The sequence below is a fragment of the Rhinolophus hipposideros genome (genome assembly GCF_964194185.1).
Source record: "Rhinolophus hipposideros genome assembly, chromosome: 13".
Taxonomy (NCBI): Eukaryota; Metazoa; Chordata; class Mammalia; order Chiroptera; family Rhinolophidae; genus Rhinolophus; species Rhinolophus hipposideros.
The window spans coordinates 57,553,982-57,578,294 of NC_138059.1; the positions used below are offsets into that span (position 1 = coordinate 57,553,982).

Consider the following 24,313-nt stretch of genomic DNA (forward strand, 5'->3'; position numbering starts at 1 on the left):
TAAAGGAATTGATGGTTGAGAAGTGAAGGATGGTAAAGAGCAGGAGTTATTCTAGGTCAGCTTTGGGAAGAGAAAAGGGAAGCTGTACAAGGTAGCTGGGCCTTGTCTTCTCTTTGCTTTCTGATTTTTCTTTGGAAAGGTGGAGTTAGTTATGATGACTTTAACCCTCCTAATTGCATCTGGCGTTACTATGTATTATGCACTATTCTAAATGCTGGAAACGCATTCCCTCATGTGATCTTTATAGTCTACTCATGAGGTGGTGACTATCATTAACTCCATCCTGCAGACCAGGAAACTGAGGTTCACAACATAGTGCAGCTAAGGCCACAGTAAGAGTCCAGGCTCATTTAAGCATAGACACTCAGCTCCAGACCCCACAAGGTAAAACTCTGGGTGATGTGCGGAAGGGTTGCAAATGGCAGGATCTGCACTGGTTTCTGCCCCATCTTAACCTGGAATTGGTTGTTCTGGACAAGGCTGAAGAGGGATGTCAGAGGAGCAACCAGAGGAGCTCAGTCTTGAACAACCCAGTTGGTGGTCGTATTACACTGAGTTTGTGTTGTGAGCTGCCTCACACTCCTGTTTGGGAGCAGAGAGCACAGACTTAGTACAAATCAGCCATTCTGACTGAGACAGGTGCAGGGTTTGTGGGCCCTGACACAAGCCCCTTAGGCACAGTGCCCGTCCCTCCGTGGGTCCACATGGTGAGGATGCGCCTCTTGCTGCCGGACTCTTCCACCTGTACCATCTCCAGGCTCTTTAAAAGTTTGATTTCATAATTCTTAGAAAAAAGTTCATCCAAGTGTTAAACTTTCCTCATTATTCTTTTTATTTCTTCTTTGTGCTTTGTGAACTCATCTATAGGTTTTAATCTTGCATTTGTCAGCGATTTAAAGCACGTCATTTTAGAGTGATCTTAGATTTTATCACAAACACATTATTGAAAAAGTTATTTCCCCCCCATTCTTAGTTAAATGACAAAACTAATTCTTTATCAGAAAGGTCAAACAACATACTTACTTTGAACAAAACATGCCCAACCCCTTTCTGCTCCATTCACCCCCGCTCCCCAGAACACCTAGCAGCAATTTGTTGTGCGTCTTCTCATATTTTTTCTGTTATTGAAAACATATACATTGTACATTCATATTTTAGCAAATATTCATCGAGTCATAAAGTAAACGTGACATACAGTGTCTATCTTGAGGGGCTTCCATTATTGATGATCCAGATAACAGGGTTTTTTGTTATCTTAAATAGAATTATCAGCTACTTATTATTATGACTTGCTTTTTTTTTAATTCCACAATTTATCTCGCAGACATTCTGAAGATACATCATGTGATGTATGCAGAAGTGTAATTGATGGGTCTCAGGGTGGGCATGTTTTGCGTTTTGATAGACATGACCACACTGCCCTGCAAACGTGTGTTTACTGGGTTCTAGTTTCACCGCTGGGGTGGGAGAGGACCCATTTGCCCGTAATGCTAATACTAGCCATTATCAATCTTACATTTTAATCAGCGTGGTAAAAAATTTTTTAAAGTGAAATTACTTTTCATAGTCATTCATAATAGGTGCTAACGGTCAGTCCTTCATCTCCTCAGAAATTTTCAGACTTTCTTTTAGGACCAAGATTAAAATGCAAACCGTCTATTTAAATAGCCCTCTGAAATAGAATAATATTATAATAGTATTAATACAGAACTTTAGAATTGGAAGATAACACAGATTGTCTTCCAATGCCTTCACTTTTCTGGGCTTTTTTATGATGGGTAAAATTTGAAATGTGCAAAACCAGAGAGAAGAGTATAATGAAGACCTGTATTCCCATCACCCAGCTTCAATATTTCCTTCACATTTGAGTGACACTGGCTGAGTGAGGAACAAGATTTGTTGTTATTTCTCTCTCCCAGTTGAAGGTCTGATAGCTGGGATAGCTGGGCGTGGTAGAGCTGCAGCCATGCTGGGCAGCTGACCTCAGAGCCTCATCCCGCACCCCCGGTCCCCCCCACCCCCCCATCCTCTGTTTCCATTGTAGCCGTTGCCACTGCGATCTCCGTCTCGTACGTGAATTACAAGGTTAAAGTTACCAGCTTTTCTTTACGATTAATTTTTAAAACTATCCACCTCACCATTCTTAGAAGTTCTAAAGCGCATCAGTGATTGCTTTTTAAACTCCCTTTGTTGGCTTTGTGTTTTAGAAGAGACGGTCCAGCAGGCAGGTGAAAAGGAAGCGGTACACTGAAGACTTGGAGTTCAAGATTTCTGACGAGGAGGCAGATGATGCAGACGCTGCCGGGAGAGACTCCCCCTCAAACACCTCGCAGTCAGAGCAGCAGGTTAGAGGCCACATTGGGGTGCTTTGCGCATGCGTTTGGAAGGATCAACTGGGAATTTTGTAACTGGAACCCGAAAAGTTCACCGGAAGCATTGGAGTTGAGATGGGGGACATTTATCTCATGTTGGCTGACATGCTATGGGAAATGTGTTGTTCAGTGGTATCTCTTTAAAAACCCCTGTTCGCTGAAATGTGTCTTTATACATTGATATGTAATATGTCATAATTTTGGAGAATTAATGATCTGCATTGAGGAAGAGTCAGAGCTGGCACGCAAGGAGGCTGGGTTTACCTCTGAGGACTCAGTGCTGTAGCTCCTGGGACTTGAATAAACCACTCATGCTTGTCTCCTGCTGTCAGGCACCCGAAAAACCCCTTTGTGAATTACTGCCTTGTAGCACCCAGCAGGGCATACTTTCTTCTGTACAATGGAAATGATGGATAAAATAGTTTGTGTAAAATAACGGGTAGTAATGTAGGGTTGGTTATTGTAAAGATCTTTAAAAAAAAAAACAACAGATAATGTCCCCCCCCCCTTTTTTTTTTTACCTTTACTGCACTTTAGTTAACAAACTGGTAGCCCATTGAAAAGGATATTAATGTAGTTCTGTATTTTATTTGGTAATCTGTGCTATGGTAGATTGTTATGTAACGTTTTATGTGACCTCCAAAGATAAAAGCTGCCTCCAATAACAGAATGATGAGTATATTTGCCCCATGGGTTTAGATGAGGAAAAGTTATATTTTTGACTGCTCTCATGCAGAGATGATTTTCTCTTGGCAGCTGGACTTTCTGAATGCTCTTTGGCTTTAGGGGTCCATGCTAGTCCAGGTAATTAAACCACATAATCATGGCATAATAAACACAGATCTTCCTTTTGCCTTTATGCAGAGTGGGATTTTCCTTTTCAATCATGTTTCCCACTGGTGACTTTGTACCCAGTGTTTTAAAGGGTATAGAGGGAATGATTTCTTGCTTTTATGGCTTAGAATGAAATGCTTTCCATTTGTTTTCTTTCTTTTTTTTTTTTTAATTTATTGGGGTGACAATTGTTAGTGAAATTACATAGATTTCAGGTGTACAATTCTGTAATGCTTTCCATTTGGATGGATTCATTCTATTTTACTTTTTAGGAATCTGTTGATGCAGAAGGTCCAGTGGTAGAAAAAATCATGAGTAGTCGTTCAGTGAAAAAACAGGTAAGTGCCATTTGGAGTGATCAGAACCTATGGTGTATGTGTGACTCTTAAATTATTTTTTGCTTTATAATTTCTTTTAAAATTTCACTATTGGAAAATAAAACTTCTGGTGATATTTCTAATGCTATCTGATGTATTAGCCCAATGTAAATCTTTGGGATATTCAGCCTCAAATGAGATTAAAATATATCAAACAGTCAGTGCTTTATTATACCATTTAGGGTAAGCAAGAAACTCAAAACTCTCAAAGAAATGTGTAGGACTTGCAGGGTTATAGGCTGCCTTTTTCATAAATATCATTCCTAAAAACCATAAACATGAATTTGCACCTCGTTTCCCTTAGGAAAGTTCCCTGCCCTTCCTTTACATCATCCCCACCCCCAGAAGTTTATCATTTTAGTGAGTAGGTGTTTTCTCTTACTTTTCATAATATTTTTTTCATAAGTAATTAAAACATTTGTCAGTGTAATGGTGAAATGTGGAACTATTTTTAGTGTAATTCTATTTTCAGTGTAATTACACTGAGCTATTTTTAGTGTAATTTTTATTTATTCTTCAAAATAATTATAAAATTTGTGTTGGTCTGCAAAGGTGAGCTCTCAGTACCTGTCATTAGTCTGCTAACTTCGTCTTTGAGGGACACATATATTCTGTGACGAAGAATTCCAGTTACACTGTACTTTCTTTTGTTGACGGAGATTCCCAGTTTCATCCAAACCATCTCCCTTCTTGCCTCGTTTGAGAAAATGCTTTATTTAGTTTGGAGAATTACATAGACATTCAGGTGCATTTACACATTCCAGCACAGTTTTCGGTTTCTCTAGAAAGCGGTCTCCTTTAGATATAGGTGTCAGTCTTCCAGCTTGAATCCTTGTCAAATGCACAGTTTTATCCTTTTATTTGTTTTCAAGGTGGGTGGAAGTACAACCTTATTATTTTGACATGTGAAATAAGTTTATTTTTTTTCTTAAGTAAAATGTATACAAAGTGTAACTTCCCATTGAGAAAGACAAGGAATACAGGAGTTATGGTACTTAGAATGAGATCCCATGCTTATCAAATAGGAAACTGACACTGTTCAAATACGGCTATCTAGATGGAGATCCTTGAAAATGATACTGCACCAGCTGTAAACATCATTTTACCTTTATTGCAATACTGTTTGCTTTCCTATTCTTCAAATTGAGTTGTAGGGGGTATGGGGGGTATATAGAGTGGCTATCTGGTGACTCTTTGAACATGAGGATTTCCTCTCTGATGAATTAAATGATAAAATCTCAACCAAATTTCCCACCTGTTCAAGCAGAAATGAGTACTATTTAACTCATTAGAAAGGTTGCATTTTTGTCCTAGTAACTCTAGAACTGTTAATTTGTGAATTGTAAGTATATGGTAAAATTTAAATACTTGACATGCTTTAAAGAATGATCCCCTTCACTGAATTGAAGTGACTTGTTTGAGTAAATAGCGTGTTGGATGGGATATATTAATTTTCATTCATTTGAAAGTGCTTCAGCTGGCACACTCAACAGGTTTGGGGGTTGCAAATTAGTAACTCTGTTATTTGGAGTTGCTTAGACTATGCATTATGTAGGACACTGCTTTTTCCTTCTGTTTTGCACACTTTAGGGCTCCCCCCCCCCTTTTTTAGTATCTACAGTTTAGGAATAGGTGTTACCATTTATAGATGACTACGTTTATCTTATAGGAGATTAAAAATCACTATAATTGTACCTGAGGGTGGAGTATTTGTTGAGTTGGTGAATTTTAGGATGGAGAAAATTAATGGAAACATTTCTCTGGAAGGGAAGAGATGCCTTGAGGTTTGATTTAAAGTAAGGAAGAGAGATGGAGCTCATTGACTTGCATGTAGATTACTGGTGTCTCATAAAGGACAGTAAAAAAAATTAGATGGTTATATACGTTAGCAGCTACTAACTTTTTAAATTGCTAATGTTCTCAAAATAGTTACTTTAGTTATCATTTTTAATAACATTGGAGGAAAGTATGGCAAATAGAAACAAAAGGAAATTTGAGATTTTCCTGTGCATTCCAGCTATGCCTGCTGGTCTGTTTCCTGTTACCATGAATAATTGAAGAAGTGGCTGTGAGAAGGTGCCTTTATCTCCCCCCGGCAGCATTATAGAACTGGCTATGAGCTCTCAGAGCCAATCCTACACGGTGCTGACACATAGTAGAGACTCAGTTAATGGTTTTCAGAGTCCATTGACCTCATCACTGTTGCCCAAGAAGGGTGATCCATTATGGTGGAGTCCTGCAAACTCACAGAGCTCACCTGGCTGTGCCTCCTAATTCAGCACCTCATGTGAAATAGGGAAATGGGGATGGTTCAGGCATTTATGCTGCTCTAAGCCCAAATAAGTGTGCATAAGACCCACTGGAAGGGATGTAGTTCATACTTGGATTTGAATTTTGAGGTAGATTTAACGATGGACTTTTGGATGGTGTAGAGGTTAATTCTTTTGTTTCCCACATTGAGTCATCAGGCAGCCCTTTCTGCGTTGAGCCATCTGTCTTGGGGAACAATTCAAATCCTTTTTGCATCAGAAGGTCAAAATTGTTTGACAGGTGTATTCTAATTATATTTCTTAATTCTGTATTTTAAAAAAAAATAGTTAGATTTATTTTCTTTTTAAGTTCCAAGGTGTTGGTTTTAATCCTCTTTAGCTGAACTAGGTAACAGAAAGGATATAGTGTAAGGAAAGCAGAACTCTTCATCCCATAGTCCTTATTTTCTCCCTAAGTGAGCTATGATTTGGTGTCTCTGGTAGAGTATATAGTAGGTGGGGCCAGAAATAGGAGGGGTTTGTGCCTTTGTCTTATGATACTTTATCAAGGTGCTTTCTTATTCTTGTGTGCATTAACAGAATTTCCCTTTTGATACTACAATTGAGCTTTGTTTCTCTGTGTGACTGCCTAATTTAGCAGTAGAATGCTTAGGAAACGTCCTTTTTTCAGGCTACAGGATTATCAGTTCCTGGATGGCTGTTTTAGAATCCAGGTGATTCTACGGGGATTTGATGGGAGAACTCTGTTTGTTGTCTGATTAAGGTTTTTGGTTCATGTGAACAATGGGACAAGAATGGTTTAATATGTTTGGAATTTTAACTTTCATATGAATAATAAGGATTTTGATAGACTAGTTTTGGAGTCTAATGCAAAGATACACGTTTCTCAGATCATTCAGTTGAACACATAAAATTACTTTGGAGGGCTGTCAAATGTCATGGTAACTGTCCAAGAAATAAATTTGAGTGGATTTTTTGTATGTGTGGAAATAGTGTCTTGATTCAGTTATTCATTGTATACGCCCATTATAAAATGGCTTCTGAAAATTGGGGCACTGGGGGAAAGGTTTGGGGTTGTTTTCAGCTGTCACCAGAGGCTGGTCAAACTGACTACCATTTAGAATAATGAAAATACACTACTGAGGGCTTACGAATTCTCACACTTTTGTTCATTGTTTTGCTATTAATGTAGAATAAAGAGGTCAGTATGATCCCATTTAATGTGAAATGAAGTTACAAAATAGTTTTATTTACAGTTCTGAGGGCAAGAAGGTGATCCAGTATGTGTGGTCAGTTACACAAAACAGAGGCTTATAATTTGGGACACCCAAAAGAAATAGGCTCGGGACAATTCTGCACCAGCCCCAGGTGCTACTCACTTCGGTCTCAGAACCTAATCGCTTCTTCCCAGACAGCCCTAGACCCTCATGTTAGGCACCTCCATTGCAGGTTCCCAGAGGAATAGCTGATCATGATAAGAAAATGGGTCTTAACAAGCGTCAAGGACAGATAGTTGGTGGCTGGAAGCGTCAGAGCTTTCTGGGAACAGAGTTGAGACCATCTCTATTGAAAACTATCTCTATTGTTCAGGAGTTGGTCATGTATGCTTTGGTACCCACTTACAAATTATGGGACGGTGAGACCGCTTAGCATGAGATGGAAAGGGCAGTACAGGAGGAAAGATGGGGAAGAAGGGAATCGGGAAATAATAGAGCATAGAAATGATAAAGCTTGTCTTTTTACCTCAAACACACATAATTTTGAAAATCAGAATTGAAAAAATATAGTTAGCATCAAAAGAGTAAAAACACTAGACGGACCATTTGAGTTCCGTTCTAGGTTTGAATTTCATGATGTGCTGTGAGAAGCATCCAAAGGTCTAGGCTTTCCCTGGCTTTCCATGTTCTCTGGTTGTCTACTGTCTTATCTTTGCCTTTCTACCAGCATCTCCCATTCTGCCCAAAGAGAACATATCCTGAAATCACTGCTGAAATGTGGGAGTAGGATGGGGTAATATTAGGGCTAGAAAAAAGTAAGGTGGGTCCTGGATGGATTGTCACTTGAACTGACTAGACTCTGTCTCTAAATTAATTCCTTGTTTATGTTGCTGGCTCTTAAAGGCATTCAGCAAACATTTTTCATTTTGGACAACTAAAAGTCGGGAGCATAGATGCTGTTCCGCGTACATTGGTTTAAAAGGCTGCTTTATGGTTAATGACCATTTATAGATCCATTAGGGCAGAACCAGATATTGATGGGTTTTGATCACACTCCTGGATACTGTCTTCTTCTCGATGATCTCTAGGCAGGTGGAAAACTTTTTCAAATTAAGGTTTAACTGATACATGTGAGAGTTTCGAAGAAAAGTTTAAGTTCACAATCTTTGACTATGTTGAGGGAAATTGTAGTCTCTGAACAGCTCCTGTGCTAGTCTGTCATCCAGTAGAAGTCTGCTCCTTATGTGTCCTCTGTTGTGTTCCTACTTGCCTTAATTTTTTCTTTGCAGCATCTCTGAGCTGGCTTAGCTGCCAGTTGTGACCCTCAAGGCAGGCTTGGGTGCTCTTGTAAGCGTGTAAAAGCAATTCCTAAACTTCTGTAAGTGGTGTTTATATTTACATCCCTGATTTATCTGATGAAATATTGCAGAAGAAAATTACATATTATGACTTGTGTACTAGCCTAAAACGAAAAGGGAAAAAAAAAATACTGGAAGAGATGCTTAAAATACCACATGAGGGGTATCTTCTGCAGGTACCACAGTCCGTAGGACCTAGGGAGATGCTACTGATAATCCTATCCACTGAACTCTTGAATTGCTGACGTGTATCACAATTTGAACGTTACCTAAATGTAGTGTTGGGAGTGTTAATTTTATTTGGCTGCTATGTATGTGAGACATCTTGCCTGAGAGATTTTAATTGTACCATTGAGTAAAACTAAAACGGTGAATAGTGATTCACTGAAATTACATCATAAGAACAAGGTTTAGCTTTATATGGTTTCTTGTTTAGAGTTATTAACTATATGGAGGAATAAATGTCTTTTAAATATTTTAAAACATTACAAAACCTACAATGTAAAGTTGCCATGAGGCAGCCAAAAATAATACATATGGCATTCAGGAGAGCAGTTGCTAATTGGCTGCTGCCTGAGAAAATGGTACACTTGGCGTCTACTTAACACTGTGGGTTTGGCAGAAAGCCAAATTTGGGGTCAAGTTGTTGTGAATGAAGCTGTATGTGGTTAGGGAGGAGTTAAAAATGATTCATGTCTTAGAAGCTGTAGCACGTCGAGTAACGTGCAAGGGCCTAAGCTTGCCGGTCTTCACCACACTGGCCTCCTACCAGCTCAATGTGCTCATTTTCACAAGAACGTCCTGTGTGTGTGCTTTTGTCATCCCTGTTTTGTGTTCATATGGGAGTAAATCATTACTCTTGGTAATTCTAGGAGGTGGTTTTAAGTATGTGCCTGAAATTTTATTTTGTTGCAGAAGGAATCTGGAGAGGAGGTAGAAGTTGAGGAATTCTATGTGAAATACAAAAACTTGTAAGTAGATTGTGCTTTCTTTTTTTAATTGGGGAATATATTTTCAAAGTACTAACCAATGATTTTAAAAATATTGGGAAAATAAAAAAATAATTGGGAATTGGGAAAGTTTGGTATGGTTTATTTAGACCTTTGAAGGCCATTACCTAATAACTTCTGTGTTTTTTCCTAATTATTATTATTTTTTCAGTTACAGTTGACCTTCAGTATTATTTTGTGTTAGTTTCAGGTGAACAGAATCGTGGTTAGACGTTTATATAATTTACGCAGTGATCCCCAATTAGTCTAGTGCCCACCTGGCGCTATGCATAAATGCCACGTTACTGAGTACATGCCTAATAACTTTCTTATCTTTGATATTTTATGAATTTAGTTTTTCTGGAAAATGTGTAATGGGTGTAAAAGTTGACTAACTTTCGTCTGTAACCAAGAAGTTCTTTTTTGAAGGGAATAAAAGCTCATACAGTAATAGAAAAGCGAGTAACAATATTTGCCTGTCCTCTGAAAATGAATTGTGCTCTGTGGGGCTATCCTCCCTCCTTCATCTGTGCATAGGATGCCGGGCACTTGACGAGAACTACACTGTCAGGCAGAAGCTCTAGAAAACCATGGCATCACTCACGTTCTGAAAGGCCGTGTTTTGTTTATCTGTTTTTGCTTCTAATTTTTTGTTTAGTGAATTTGAATTGAATAACTTAAAAAAAAACTGAATAGAAGACACAGTGGGTTGTTCTGGTTTGTAGACGTAGGCAGTATCCTGGGGCGAAACACATTTTGATGAGGCAGCATCATTTTGAGGACCAATAGTCATCCTGCTGAAGAAGACTAAGGCGGTCGGCTAACCTAAATAACAGTCGCAGGACAAGGACAAAATTACTCGTTGATAACATAGACGTTAAATTTCTTTTAAACTGGTTAAGAGACGGAGCTCAAGTACCATAGTTATAAATTCTGGGGTTTAAAGAGGGGCTTTTTGGAGTTACTGTCAAGACAGCCTTGGAAAATTGACCCTACCCTAGAAAATAAAAGCGTCAGGCTTCATGGTTTCTGTCATCTCCCTTGTTGCAATTGGCACCGTGTTAATGAACGGATGCACTTTGGAAGTTCTGTGAGCAAAATCTTTTACCAAGTAAGAAGACGAAGAAGTCTCTGATCGGTGTTACTGTGTGAGAGTATGAGGAAGTAGTCTGGCAATAAAAAAAACGCTCGGTAAACATTAGGTGTCATCACCATTTTATACTCAGCATGAGTTCACACACGTGGCAATTATGCATGTGACATGATCTCATATATTCATTGAAGGAGGGTGGTAAGGAGGAGATAACTAAGCCAGAGAGAGAGAGTTCTCTGCTAGATGTATCAAATCAAATTCACAACAAAGAAGCTGAATTATCGATTGCCAGAGAAGAACACTACTAGGTTGGCACCTGTCCAAATCAGTGTGGGGCAGTGGGGCCTGGGGTGCCTGACTCACAGCAAACATCACATGTAGCCTGTATGCAGCCCTGAGGGGGTGCAGTGTTCCCAACCAGGCACCGCTGCCTGGCCGGGGACCAGTTGTCCTCCACCAGTCCTAGGAGCTGAGGTAGTTGTAACAAAACAAAATAAACAGCTTCTCTATATGACATTACTAAAATCGAAGGGAAATCAAAATTTCCATAAAATTAACAATTTCTGTTAACCTTTTATTTTGACATAATTTTAGATGTACACAAAAAGAGTACAGAGAAATTGTTTTTCTTTTCGTAATTAAGTATTTTGTGGAAAGATACTTTGAGACTATTAAATACCATCGTGGTTGCTAAGTGGTGATTTACTTATTCCATTACTCTTTCTGAATTTATGAGTTGGGTTTCAACTGTAAGGAAGAGCTCTGCCTTTTTTACCCATTTGCTTTTTCATAGTAGTGTAGACTTGTGGCATCTTACCCAGTGGGTCATAATTCTTTACTATCGTGTCATTATTTATTTTGCCCACATTGTCCCAGATTGGGCCAGTGGGAGCCCTCTCAAGCCCTTTCTCTGTCCTCTTGCCTTGTTCCCCTCCTTCTTTGAGCACTTCGTACCAGATGTTCCAGGCTCATCTTGTACTTTTCCTGTTTAAGTCCCGAAATCACTTATTTCTCCAAGGAGCCTTGGTTGTTTTTACTATGGAAGGGCTAAATTTAGAAACCAAGATTTGGGTACTAGGTATGCTCGTTGCTGCTGGGGAGTCATTCTAGGTCCTCTTAGTGGGTAGGGCTAGGAGGAGCGTGCGTATGCGTGTGTGTACATGTATGTGTATGCACGTGTGTGTGCATATGACATACACGTTATATACACGTATGTGTTAATTACATGCACACACCTCTGCCTGCCTGCCTACCTACCTGCCTACCTCTCAACATGGTGAGAAACAATGCCTTTATATTGATACTTCCAGTTTTATTTCAACACTGCGGGTTCATTCTGTCCTTACCCCTTCCAATATTAATAATTCCCTTCTTTGACCACCGGAAACCTGGCTCTCGTTCTCCATAATATATTTGCTTATTTGTCCATCTTAGATTGTACGGGAAGTGGTTTCAGAATTACTAGACCATATTTCTGTGAAAAAGAAATCTACCAACAAATTCATTCAGTATTTGTTGAGAGATTTACGTGTTTAGCCGAGGGTATAGAGGCTAAATACTTTGTTCAAAATTTCCTTGGGTTCTTTTCCTCCCTGTCCCCTTTCAGTGTAGTTATGTTATTGATTTGATACTCAGTTTGATTCATTAGTTTCTGTTTATATTCCATTTTAGCTCCCCACCCCAGCCTTATTGATTTTTATTTATTAATTTTTTTCAAGTTCATGAACTATTCACATGATTCAGAAGTCAGAGCTGGACACAAAAGGATACTCAAAGAAATGTCCTCCTTTTCTTTCTACCTCATTCCTATTTACTGTCTTATTAATCTCAGATTTATCCTTTCCAAAATTCTGGCATGAATAGGCAGATACACACACATTATATATATACATATATATATATTTACATATATTTATATATGTAATATATATATATATTTATATATATATTTAAATATATATATATTTACATATATAAAATATATTTTATTTTCCCTTTTTTCTTGCATACAAAAGTGTAGCATAATAGCTGTACACATTTGCACATTGCTTTTTCACAATACTGTAGTCTGGAAATTAATCAACATCAGTTCATCGGTCTTCCTCATTTTCTGTACAGCTGCATAGTTCTCCATTGCACGGCTGTACCATAGCTTATTTGCCAGTCTCCTATGTATGTGGCATGTAAGTGGCTTCTGATAGTCTACATTCACAGATAATGCTGCGGTATATATCCTCATGCCAGTATATTTTCAAATATTTGGGGGCATAGTTTCAGGGTGAATTCCTAATGGGATTGCTAGATCAGAAGGCCAAAGATACATGTAGTTCCGTTAGATATTATCAGATTCCCTTCCATAGGGTTGTGTGTCAACCCTGTGTTTGCATTTCAACCAATAATGCACGAGAGCACCTATTTTCCCCAAACCTGTCCAACAGTGTGGTTTACTTTTCACTTTCTGTGAAAAATCGTATTTCAGTGTTGTTTTAATTAGCATTTTCTTTTTTAATAAATGGACTAGAACAATTTTTCATCAGTTTAATGTCCATTTTTATATTTTGTATTGCCAATTGTCTGTGCATGTCTATTGCTCGTTTTTCTATTATGCTTCCCTCTATAAGAGTTCTTTATATATATGGGATATTAGTCCTTTATCTGTGTTACATGTTGCAACTCCATTTTCCCAGTTTCAGTTGTCATTTGCCTTTGTTTTTTATTGCATTGGAAACTCTAAAAAATATTTTTATACAGCTAGATTAATCTTTTCTTTTATTGGATCTGGCTTTTGAGTCGTAGTTAGAAAGCCTTTCCCCACACCAAGGTTGAAGAGGAATGTGCCGTGTTTTCCTGCAGTACTTGCATGATTCATTTTCTGTGTTTAGGTGCCTGATCCACTTGGTGTTTCCCTCAGGTGTGGTGTAAAACATGGCTCTAATTTTTTTTTCTTTGCCAAACATTACTGTTTCCAGCATGATTATTGAAAAGTCCATCTTTGCTCCATTTATTTGAGATGCAGTCTTTATCATATATTGGAAGTTTCATGTTTATTTGGACCTATAGCTGAACTTTAATCCTTTGATCTGTCTATTCATGAGCCAGTTGCACACTGTTTTGCCTATAGAGGCTTTATATTATAGTGTATTTTAATATCTGTTATATCTAGTTTCCCCTAAGAGTGCTTCCTTTTTAATTTTTTCTTGAATATTCTTGCATGTTTATTCTTATATGTAAGTTCAGTATTAACTTATCTAGTGCCATAAAAAATACTTGTTTATTTTTATTTAAATTGCTTTAAATTTACAGATTTATGATTTGTGATATTGAGTGAGGCATGCTATCTAAAAACAAGGATGTCTTTCTAGTTGGTTCAACTCTACTTTTGTATCTTTTAGGAGGGTTTTAAATATTTTCTTATATAAGTTTCACACATTTCTTATTAAACTTACTGTGAAATATTTTATCTTTGTTGATATTGTACACGAGGTTTTCTCTAACATTGTATCTTCTCAGTGGTTACTATTTGTGTGAATGGAAGCTATTGACTTTTGTATGTTAATTTTATATCCTGCTACATTACTGAATTATTTTGTTTTTTGAATTAATTTTCTAATTGACTTTCTAGACATGATCATTACTAACATTTTGATGCATTTTTATTTTGTCTGTTTTCTTTGTGTATGTGTGTAGAGGGTTTTTATCAATTCATAGCTATACATGGAATATGTATTTAAAGTCTTTATCTCCCTTAGTTGATTGTAGGACTAAATCAGTCCTCACTTTGAAAATGCATATTAGACATTACATAAATATAAATGATATGATACTTAACATCATAAGCGTTTCCATGTCATTAATCAATTTTGAAACATTTTATAATGGCTGCATAATTTCTAAGAGTAGTACCTTGATTTTGAAAGAGGTATGTGTATATTCAAGCATCTCATTTCTTTTTAATGTCCTCACTAGAAAGAAAAATAAGAGACAGTTAAGCTTATCAGGGAGCAGGATGAGAAAGAAGGTATAAAAGAATATTGAAATATCAAACAAAATAATGTCAAAGGCACCATAAAACATTAACTACATACCTGTCTGTGAATCTTGAGAAGAAAAAGGGAGGTTGGAGAGTATTCAAGTTAAGGTTAGGGAAAACCTCATGTTTTCTCAGAGCTGGCAGTGGTAAGTCTGAAGGAGAGGGAGGGGCCTTGCCCTTTGCGAGGACAGGGTAGACATTGGCAATAGAATTCATAAGGGAACAAGGGACATCTATTCAGAACTGGAAGGACTAGGCTGGGACAGCAGGAACTCGTCGGAGTTGGTTGGGGGCATGGTTGTTCAGAGAGTGGGTGGTAGGCCTTTCTTCCCTGATGGCTCTAGAAGGTCTAAGTTAGGTTTACCGTTGCTGTTTTAAATGTGAATCCTTTTAACTTGATAAAAAATTTTTTATTTCTCAATTAATGATAAAAGGCTCAAAACATAAATTCATAATTGAGGCCACCCTGTAGTGTTAATTGTTTTGTATTGAAGTGTAATCCATTCACTCAGGAAAACAGCTTGTTAGTTGGTCCCTTTTTTTTTTTTTCCTTAATGGGAAGTGGATAAGAGAGCTGGAGGCTCAGGACAGAAGGCAAATTTTAGGCACTATTATTGGTTTTCTTATTTTATTCTCAAATATTAGTAATTATATTGAGTGTTGCTCAGCAGCCTCTGTAAGTAAACAGATTGTTTTGTTAATGATCTGTTCCGTTGACTTTTGGAATAATAAAAGATGTATGTAATAAAATATTAATTATTTTTGACATGTGTATTTTATTCTTTCAGTTCTTATCTTCATTGTCAATGGGCATCTGTAGAAGATCTGGAAAAAGATAAGAGAATTCAGCAAAAGATTAAACGGTTTAAGGCAAAGCAGGGCCAGAACAAATTCCTTTCAGAGGTATGAAATACCTGGTTGATTTTCTAAAGTACTTACTGTGTTAAAGTGTTCTGAATTTTAGTTCAGTAAATTATTAAGAAAAACTAGTTTGCCTCATTTGATGTTACTTGCATGTTGGTAACTGGTTATTGCTAAAAACATTTGTAAACAGGAAATTTCTCATTCTTCCTGTTGCTTAGTCTAGAAGATACTGGTCATTACGATATTATGTGGAAATATGATATGATTAAAATCTTGTAATGAAAGTACAGTTAGTAGACAGTGAAAAAAGTAAGTGGACAAAAATTCTGTTAATTTTTAGCAGGTTAAAAACTCTACAGTAAATATTAAGTACAAGTTCTAGGAAATAAATGTTTATTTGTATTGGGGAAGCTATGTGGCAAATTTCTTTTGTTTAAAGCAATACCCGATTACAGGGAGTTCACTACACTCATTTTCACAAATGACGTGCTGTAAGGTGTAGAAGTTGGTATAATTTCTTTGCCTGTTTATATTGATATCCCTATATCCTAGGTTATCAATTATGGTGGAAAGGTAATCATACCTAGGGCAGGGGAAAAAATCTCCATTTTAAGAAGTGCCAAGTTCCCCTTCAACATAGTCAACTACATTTTAAAAAATAAATGCTTTCACAAACTGCTTCTGGGGTCTCTGGACTTTGGATCACCAGTTTGATTTCACTTACAGCCTCAAGTAGATAAAAGAGAAACCTTCACATTGAAAGATTAAACTTGCTGATTTATTAGTTTTCTCCTCCATAAAGGAGTTAACAGAATGTAAACTATAAAGATGTGTGAAATTTGATACAAAATAATACCTGTTTAACAACCTACCTTTCACCCTCACCTCTTTTTGGGAATGAGGGGTGAGGACAGAAGAGTGTTCAGTTCCTTACGTCATAAAATCCTTATAATCTCAGGTGACAAGTCTGTGTTCCCTAGAATCTGATTTCTATGCTTCCAAACAGGCAGATTGTAAAGTTTGTATTAGATGGGAGATCAGGTGGTGATGGTTTTACTGGTCGTATGTCTGTATCAGCACCTCTGCCATTCTGAGTGTTAAGCTGCTTTACAGCGCAGTGGTTAGCACCGAGAGGAATGGAGTTACTTGTATGTGACTCACTCTTTAGATCTTGGAGAATATTTAGGTGATTCTTTGAAAGGGCAGTTTCTAAGAAAATAACGGGAAGTTCTGTTTTTCGTGCCCTTCTTAATGAAACTAAAGTTAAATGTTTGTGACACTGGGCAAGTTGAAATCATTTAGTTTTCTTTTACAAAATGACACCGTATGTTCTGCTGACCTTTTCTATGGATTAGTGGCAGGGAAAAGGAAAGACTGCTATGGTCACTTTCCCCACAACCTTGCATCCTGGTTCTGTTTATTAAATTTGTTTGGACTGTGTTTCCTGGAGTCAGATGTACTCGAAGGACTTGTGCCTGGCCCTAGCTCTGTAGCCTAATTGGGTCTATCGTTGTGAATCACCTCTACGAAAGTGGAAATACATCTTATCTTCCCGGTAACTTGTCAACTAGAAATCTTAAATTTTGACTTGAATGCAAGTAGCATCAACCTGAGTCTGAAAATAGGATCTGAGGTTTAGCAGAGAAGGAGAAAGCATATTCCCTTCCTCATATTTTTTTGCGCGCATGTGTGCTTGCACGTGCACACACACACAAACGTTTGCCATATCCCATTGATGGTCCTGGTTTTAGGTTTTCCATGCAATTATGACTACTTTTGCATTCATTGTTTCACCTTAGGTTTCCTTATAAATTTGCTGCAACTTGAATCTCTATTCAAAGAGATTATTGAAACTAGAACTTGCATTACATGCATGACGGCATACATAGACTACTGGCTTGAAGGATAGAAGTGTGTAGGAGTAAAGTTAAGGATTTTCAGTTGCAATGCAAGTTCCTTTTAAAGAGCAAGTTGTCTTAAAGAAAGCATTTGTCATCAAAACCTAGTTTCTGGAAACTTGAGTGTTTACGTTGTATATGAATAATATATACATACTGTGTGCCTAAGTCTAGAAGCTTTTGACAAAGCCAGTGCATTAATATGTTAGCATTTTAAGTTAACTGAACATTTCAATGAATTTTTGCCTCACTAATCAACTCTGTGTAAAAAGGCCTAAGGCAGTTGAAACACATTTTTGTGTTTCTGATTTTTGTTTCAATAATTCACAGTTCAAAGCATCCAAACTGGTGTTTCAGTGGGCACAGAGAATATTTGTTATCCTTGAACCAACTCTGATCAAGCAGCTTATCTTTTCAGCCTGAGGTTCAGGGGATACAACTGGTGTCTAAATGACTTCTCATGTGTCTTTGCAAAGCATTTTAATGAAGTTTTTTACTGATACATTTATAGGAACACATAATAATGTGACGTTTGCTTTCTAACTTGTCTGACTCTGACTTCTTTAAAGTATGGCTTAGTCTGTAATTTCCCTTCGAGCCATGTTTTGTTCTTTTATATGAGTGAGATGACTTTGCAAGCAAGCAGTATTACTTTACTTTTGTAAAAATTGTTAATCTATTGGCTAAATAACCCAATTACTTAAGCCTCATTTCTTTTATTTTAACTTCCATTTATTTTAAGTGTGTTTTCCCAGGACCCATCAGCTCCAAGTCAAGTAGTTGTTTCAATCTAGTTGTGGAGGGCTCGGCTCACAGTGGCCCATGTGGGGATCGAACTGGCAACCTTGTTAAGAGCACCGCGCTCTAACCAACTGAGTTAACTGACTGCCCCCTAACCTTCATTTATTTATCCTTAATACTTTTAGTTAGTTTCTCTGTGTTCAGTACAAATAAATCATTAGACCACTTAGATTTAATGACGAAACTGTAATCAAATGAGGTAGTAATACTGCTTGGCAAAGACAACCCAACGTCATAAACTGTTCACACTAAAGTGGGAAATGCACTGGTTTCACTGTTTTTAGCTTTTGAATAACATTCTGTAAATGATGCTATAAGGCATCAGATAACTCCAGTTGTTATGAGTCCAGTGGCACTTGCTGTGCATGGCTCTGATTCTTCATCGCAAGCTGTACTTTCAAGAATGCTAAATGCATTCATTGCATGCCATAAGCCTTTTGGATTGCTCATTAGTGAATTGTAATTTCACACTTCATTAAAAATATTCTTAAACATTCTCGCACAGTAAAAAGGTTTCACACAGTAATTAAAAGATCCAGTTAACAAAGTCTGAGAAGTCTGATTTCCTCATGGGGAACGATTTTGCTAAATTGTAGCATTTCAATAAATATAATAGAATTTGCCAAATGTAAATTTTGTGTTGCTGTGACCCAGTATTTTACTGCCTGGTGCAGTGAAATAGTGTTTACTCTCAGGTGTTATATAAACATTTCAACTTTTTTTTTCCTTTGGTGCAGATTGAAGACGAGCTTTTTAATCCAGATTATGTGGAAGTTGACCGGATAATGGATTTTGCATGCAGCACAGATGACCGGGGAGAGGTAACAGATCAGTTGTATTTAGGGGGCGGGGATCAGACAGCTTACATGTGTTTACGGAGAACGATCGTGGAATTCTAGATCTGGTCCTGGTCAGCCTTGGATCATGGCTAACATGGTCTACATTTAACTGAAATTTATTGACTTACCATTACTTTTATGACTTTATAACAGTGCGGAATGTGCTTTATGTTTAGTCTGAGAGCTTTTTAAAAGAATCACTTTTCAGTATGAAACAAATACCTTGACATTTTGTACAATTCCAGAATATAAATAAAAAGAATTCAGTACATTTTGATATAAATCTGTTATATAGCACAAATTTCCCTTATGTAATTAAGAGTGCTCTTGTAGCAAAATGGAGTTTAATGTTTTTTAACATAGAACATCCTTAGTGAAGTTGATAAACTTCATTTAATGTGGTGCACAGAAGATAACATAAAGACTGTACATGATGTTTTACTTAAAAACAAAACCAAAAAATCTTTCGTAGCATAGTTACATAATCCACCAAATGATTTTAACGTCACACCCAGATCTGTGTACCTTGGTCCCGAAATGAAGGTCAACAAACCCAAGTATTTTCTAGAGAAAAAGACAAAGGAAACCCCATTGATCTGCATTACCCAAAATAGTTTGCTCTCCTATCTTCTAGAGCTCAGACACATTATTTTAAAGTGGTTAAATACAAACAGTATCTATCTCTTTAAGAAAAAGGAAGCGATCCCAATAAATTCAGGCCTGTTTCTCTCATTCTTTAAGAAACTAGCCAATTAAGTAAATATGTAAATACGCTAAGATGATTTACCATACAAATCTGAATCAGACACCTGGTAAGTGATTTGCACAGATAAGAGTAAGGCTCAAATTCAGCTATTATTTACTAGCTAATTCTTTATACGTTTTGGCTTTTGAACATTATTTACCATTTACTTAAATAAAAATTTATTTGTTCTGATAATACTCAATAATACTATTTCCACTTTAGACTCGAGACTCTATTAGGTAGGGACTCCTGTCTGATGGTCATGTTTCTAAAACTTCTACCAGCTCAGTCTTACTGTTGCTGGAGTAGTGTCTCTTTATAAATGTAGTAGAGCATGTTTTTCCTTTATATATAGTTTTTGGTCAAATGAATCCAATTCTGATTTATTTAAACCTGGCCCAGCCTGTGACTCACTATCTGGTGAAGTGGTGCTCACTGCCCTATGAAGACAGCACGTGGGAGCTGAGGCAGGACATAGATCAAGCGAAGATCGAAGAGTTTGAGAAACTACTGTCCAGGGAACCGGAAACAGAGCGCGTGGTAAGAATTGGCTAATGGCAGAGGATTTAATTTGAAAATAGCATCCTGGTGTGGTCTTGGAGAAACCACTAATGGGATTTACTATATTTGAAACAGGAGCGACCTCCTGCTGATGATTGGAAGAAATCGGAGAGTTCCAGGGAGTATAAAAACAATAACAAACTCAGGGAATACCAGTTGGAGGGAGTAAACTGGCTACTTTTCAATTGGTACAACATGTATGTAAAAAATCTTTCCTTCACTTTTAAAAAAAGCCTATAGTTCTTTTCCTTTGCAGTTATTGAAACTAGAACTCAAATATAATTTAACATTTTAACTCTCTAATAAGAATAATAAAAAATAGCAAGCATTGGAAGTATGTTATTATTTGTTTATTCAACAAATATTAATACAGAGATTGATAGAAGTATTTAGAAATAATTGTTATTTCACAGAGGATTCTGTTTGAAAATGTATTTTACTGAATCTAAGAGACTCAACTAAGATAGGCATTTGTGAGTATAGTGATACATATTTTGTGGAAAGAAAGCAGTGACTAATATCTGTACTCATTAAACTCTCCTTGTTTTATTTCCTCCCCAAAGGCGAAACTGCATTTTAGCAGATGAAATGGGTTTGGGAAAAACTATCCAGTCCATTACATTTCTCTATGAGATATATTTGAAAGGAATCCATGGCCCTTTTTTAGTAATTGCCCCATTGTCCACAATCCCCAACTGGGAAAGGGAATTCCGTACCTGGACAGAGTTGAACGTGGTTGTGTATCATGGGAGTCAAGCTAGTCGTCGGACCATTCAGTTGTATGAAATGTACTTCAAAGATCCCCAGGTAAAACACCACACGGGGTTTGTTTTCCTCATGCTTATTATGTGCCTTTTAAGGTACTGGGAATTAAAATGGTCTCAGTGATTTGGGAGAAAGGTCTAGATTTTGCACAAAACTGAGAAATTTGCTTTAGATTTCTTACCCAATATATGTTTGTGTATTTCTACATCTTATGATTGCAGCTCTTTATTTTTATAGTTTTGGTCATGATTATTCAATTAAAAACAAATACAGTTTTTAACCTTGGATGACCACTGAAAGCCATTTAATATGTTGATATGATAATTGGCTTTGTTTTGCAATTCTGAGAAAAAGCTTAACAAAGCAATGGTGTTATTAAATATGAATATTTACTGTTATACTGTTACTAGAACTTAAAAATATTAGACATGTAATACTGAATGACAATTGAGTGAAATATATCCAAAGGAAAGAATTTATACTTTGTCTCTTAGTAGCGATTACTATAAATTTTTACTTATTCTAGTTACCTGTGTGCAATTAGTCTGTGATATTGAAATTATAAATGACATGATGAAGGAAGAATAATAGTATGTGTTAAAATAGTTTTAAGTTATAGGTAGTAAATGGAAGTCCTATAACTGGAAATAGGACAGAGTTTTGTTCTGTATGTTTGTTTAAGTGTAAAATCTGCCCTATAATTAATTAAAGGAGAAAAATATTACAATCTATTTTTGTATTTATCTCTAATTTTGGGAAATTATTATAAGTTCTATCCTGAGTGATTTTTTTTTCATTTTAACCCCTTAAAAATATAAATAGGTTACAAAAGTTTAAAAAAGTCAAAAGTTTTAAAAAGTAAAAAATTTTTTAAAAGTTGGCCTTATTACGTAATTGCTTTGGTCTGTCACCTTTTGGAGTTTGTAGGATGTGACTAGAATGGGCACTCTTAGGGGCACTTGACCATGTGTGGTCTGTAAGGAAATTGGATCCAAAATTTTACTAACAATTTTCTAACTTCCTTTAAAAAGGAAAGGTTTTAAAACCTTGTTATGCCATAACAGCTTAAAACCTCCAAATACCTTAAAAACAAAATATAAGTGTTACCTAGCTAAAGGTGCCCCCAAAGGGGAAAATCTGTATATACGTCTAATGCTCTTGCTTCATCCTCAAAGTTGTTAATGTAATCTGTAATGCTAAAGAATAATTCAGAGCTGTCCTTGTAGGGTCGAGTGATAAAGGGGTCCTATAAGTTTCATGCCATCATTACCACCTTTGAGATGATTCTAACTGATTGTCCTGAGCTGCGGAATATTCCATGGCGCTGCGTCGTCATTGATGAAGCCCACCGGCTGAAGAATAGGAACTGCAAGCTGTTGGAAGGACTCAAGATGATGGACTTGGTCAGTGACCCTTTGGGGATTCCATTGAACCCGAGTAGAACTGTCCCTGACTCCGTGCTCCTGCCACTCTGAATTTGACGGATGTCTGTGAAGGGTGTCCGCAAAGCCTGTCCAATATTGCGATACATCCTCCTGAGCTTTCAGTCACTTAACAGTGGCCGCGGTCTTCCTAATTTTTACATGGTTGTCCGTTATCTCTACACAGTTGTATCACAGCAGAGTGTAGTCATGAGACTGTCACTGAAATGACTTGCAAGTACTTGCTCTTCCCTTTTATTTGTAAATACTGCCATTACGACCCAGTTATGCTCCAGAGCTTATAGGCTTGGCACACCAGGCCCTGTAGGACTTGCACTTGCAAGTTCTCACAAGCCGGCTCAGTATCTGGAATTGGTCCAGTTCGCACAGACATGCAGAAGTTTGAGGCATTGCAAGACCTTGATTTGATCTGGAGTTTTAGACCACACCTATCCCATATTCTTCTAGCTCCCTAAGAGATGGTCGGGTCTTCCTGATGACGTTTTTCTAGATTTTCTTCAGTAAGAGTATCATGGGGTAAATATCCCATAGAAGTGGTAGAATTGGGTTGATTTTCTATCCATACTGCTGTGTGTGTGTGATTTCCTAGTGGATGACATGACCTCGGTCGTCCTCGGGCTTCTTTTCACTCTGTAGTTTATAAGGTGGGTTTTGATCACTTGTTTTGACTTTTTTAATGTACATTTTAAAACCAAAGTTATTGTCACTTAGCTTGTCCCGGATGTTTTGATGAGTTTCATAAAAGTACAAAAACATTTTTTCAATCCCTTCAATGTTGATGTCTGTAGATTAATTTGATCTCTTGTTAATTGAGAGTTTGAGGTGGAAAGGAGCATTCTATATGTTCATGGCTATAAATTTTTTTCACTGACTGAACAGAACACTTGAAAGCTTTCTGTTGCCGCAGGTTCTTGGAAGCAACTTCTTTTATTCTTAAATGAAGATGATTGGAATTGCCAGGCTATTCTTTTAATTTAAAACAAAATCTAGTTTTGTTTAAAGGAAAAAGTTTGACTGATTTATTCTGTTTTTAAGGTTGGATTTCCCCTTTTTCCCCCCTAATGAATTAGTATTAATGCCATCCTAAGACCTTTCTCAAAGCAGTTTATATTATCTCAAAGCAGTTTATATTATTTGGTGGCCAACCCACAAAACAAATTAGAACACTTAGAAATGGTGAATACATTTGAGGATGTGCGTGAGCATACGGGAAAGAGAAATTTGATGGCTGCATCGGGTCTCTTCAGGTGATGCTTTAGCATTACACTGAAGTATTTACAGGTAACTGCTAATGCTCATGAAATACCTAACTACATCTTCTGAATAGAGCCCCATCCTCACAGAGGTCCACATAAGGGACAATTACAGCATGATTTCTTGAAGGCTAAATAGGTAGTTACCACAGTGAGTTTATCGAAGTTGTTCTGTGTTATTAGTTCACATATTTCCAGATAGTAGATTCTTGCTGCAAAACAGTCTTCCATTGGTGAACACAGATTAGTAGAACTTTATCAACATCAAACAATCTGTCATTGGGAGACTTCAAAGGATTTTCCAGTGTTTCTGGTAACACTTCATTAATGGATTAGAATCTGTTATCCAGATAATTTTTCTGTTACATAGTACAGTGTTTCCTAACCTTTTCCACATAATGGCACATACAGAAAATGTAATATTTGTATGTCACACCAGGGTAAGCTGAGAGGGCCGCCCACTGCCACAGATAACCAGTCCTGGGATCCCGACTTTCACAGCCCCTCTGGCTGCCCCAAAGACTTGGCTTAACTGTAATTCATTCATGGCTCACCAACTGGGAAGCTGGGATTAGCAAATGAACAAAATGTTTGTATTTCTGATC

The 24,313-nt window shown here is 37.1% G+C and overlaps 1 protein-coding gene across 4 annotated transcripts in view; it reads left to right on the plus strand.

Moving 5' to 3' along the window:
* The window catches only part of CHD7 (chromodomain helicase DNA binding protein 7), a 177,975-nt gene that overhangs the window by 116,175 nt on the left and 37,487 nt on the right, over positions 1-24,313 (plus strand). For all 4 annotated transcript variants that reach the window (XM_081070843.1, XM_081070846.1, XM_081070844.1 and 1 more), the window contains 9 exons: positions 2,208-2,345; positions 3,479-3,544; positions 9,344-9,399; positions 15,329-15,443; positions 18,841-18,924; positions 20,090-20,227; positions 20,324-20,445; positions 20,812-21,055; positions 22,240-22,416. In XM_081070843.1, the coding sequence (XP_080926969.1) occupies positions 2,208-2,345; positions 3,479-3,544; positions 9,344-9,399; positions 15,329-15,443; positions 18,841-18,924; positions 20,090-20,227; positions 20,324-20,445; positions 20,812-21,055; positions 22,240-22,416 (1,140 nt within the window). The remainder of the gene's footprint in view (positions 1-2,207; positions 2,346-3,478; positions 3,545-9,343; positions 9,400-15,328; positions 15,444-18,840; positions 18,925-20,089; positions 20,228-20,323; positions 20,446-20,811; positions 21,056-22,239; positions 22,417-24,313) is intronic.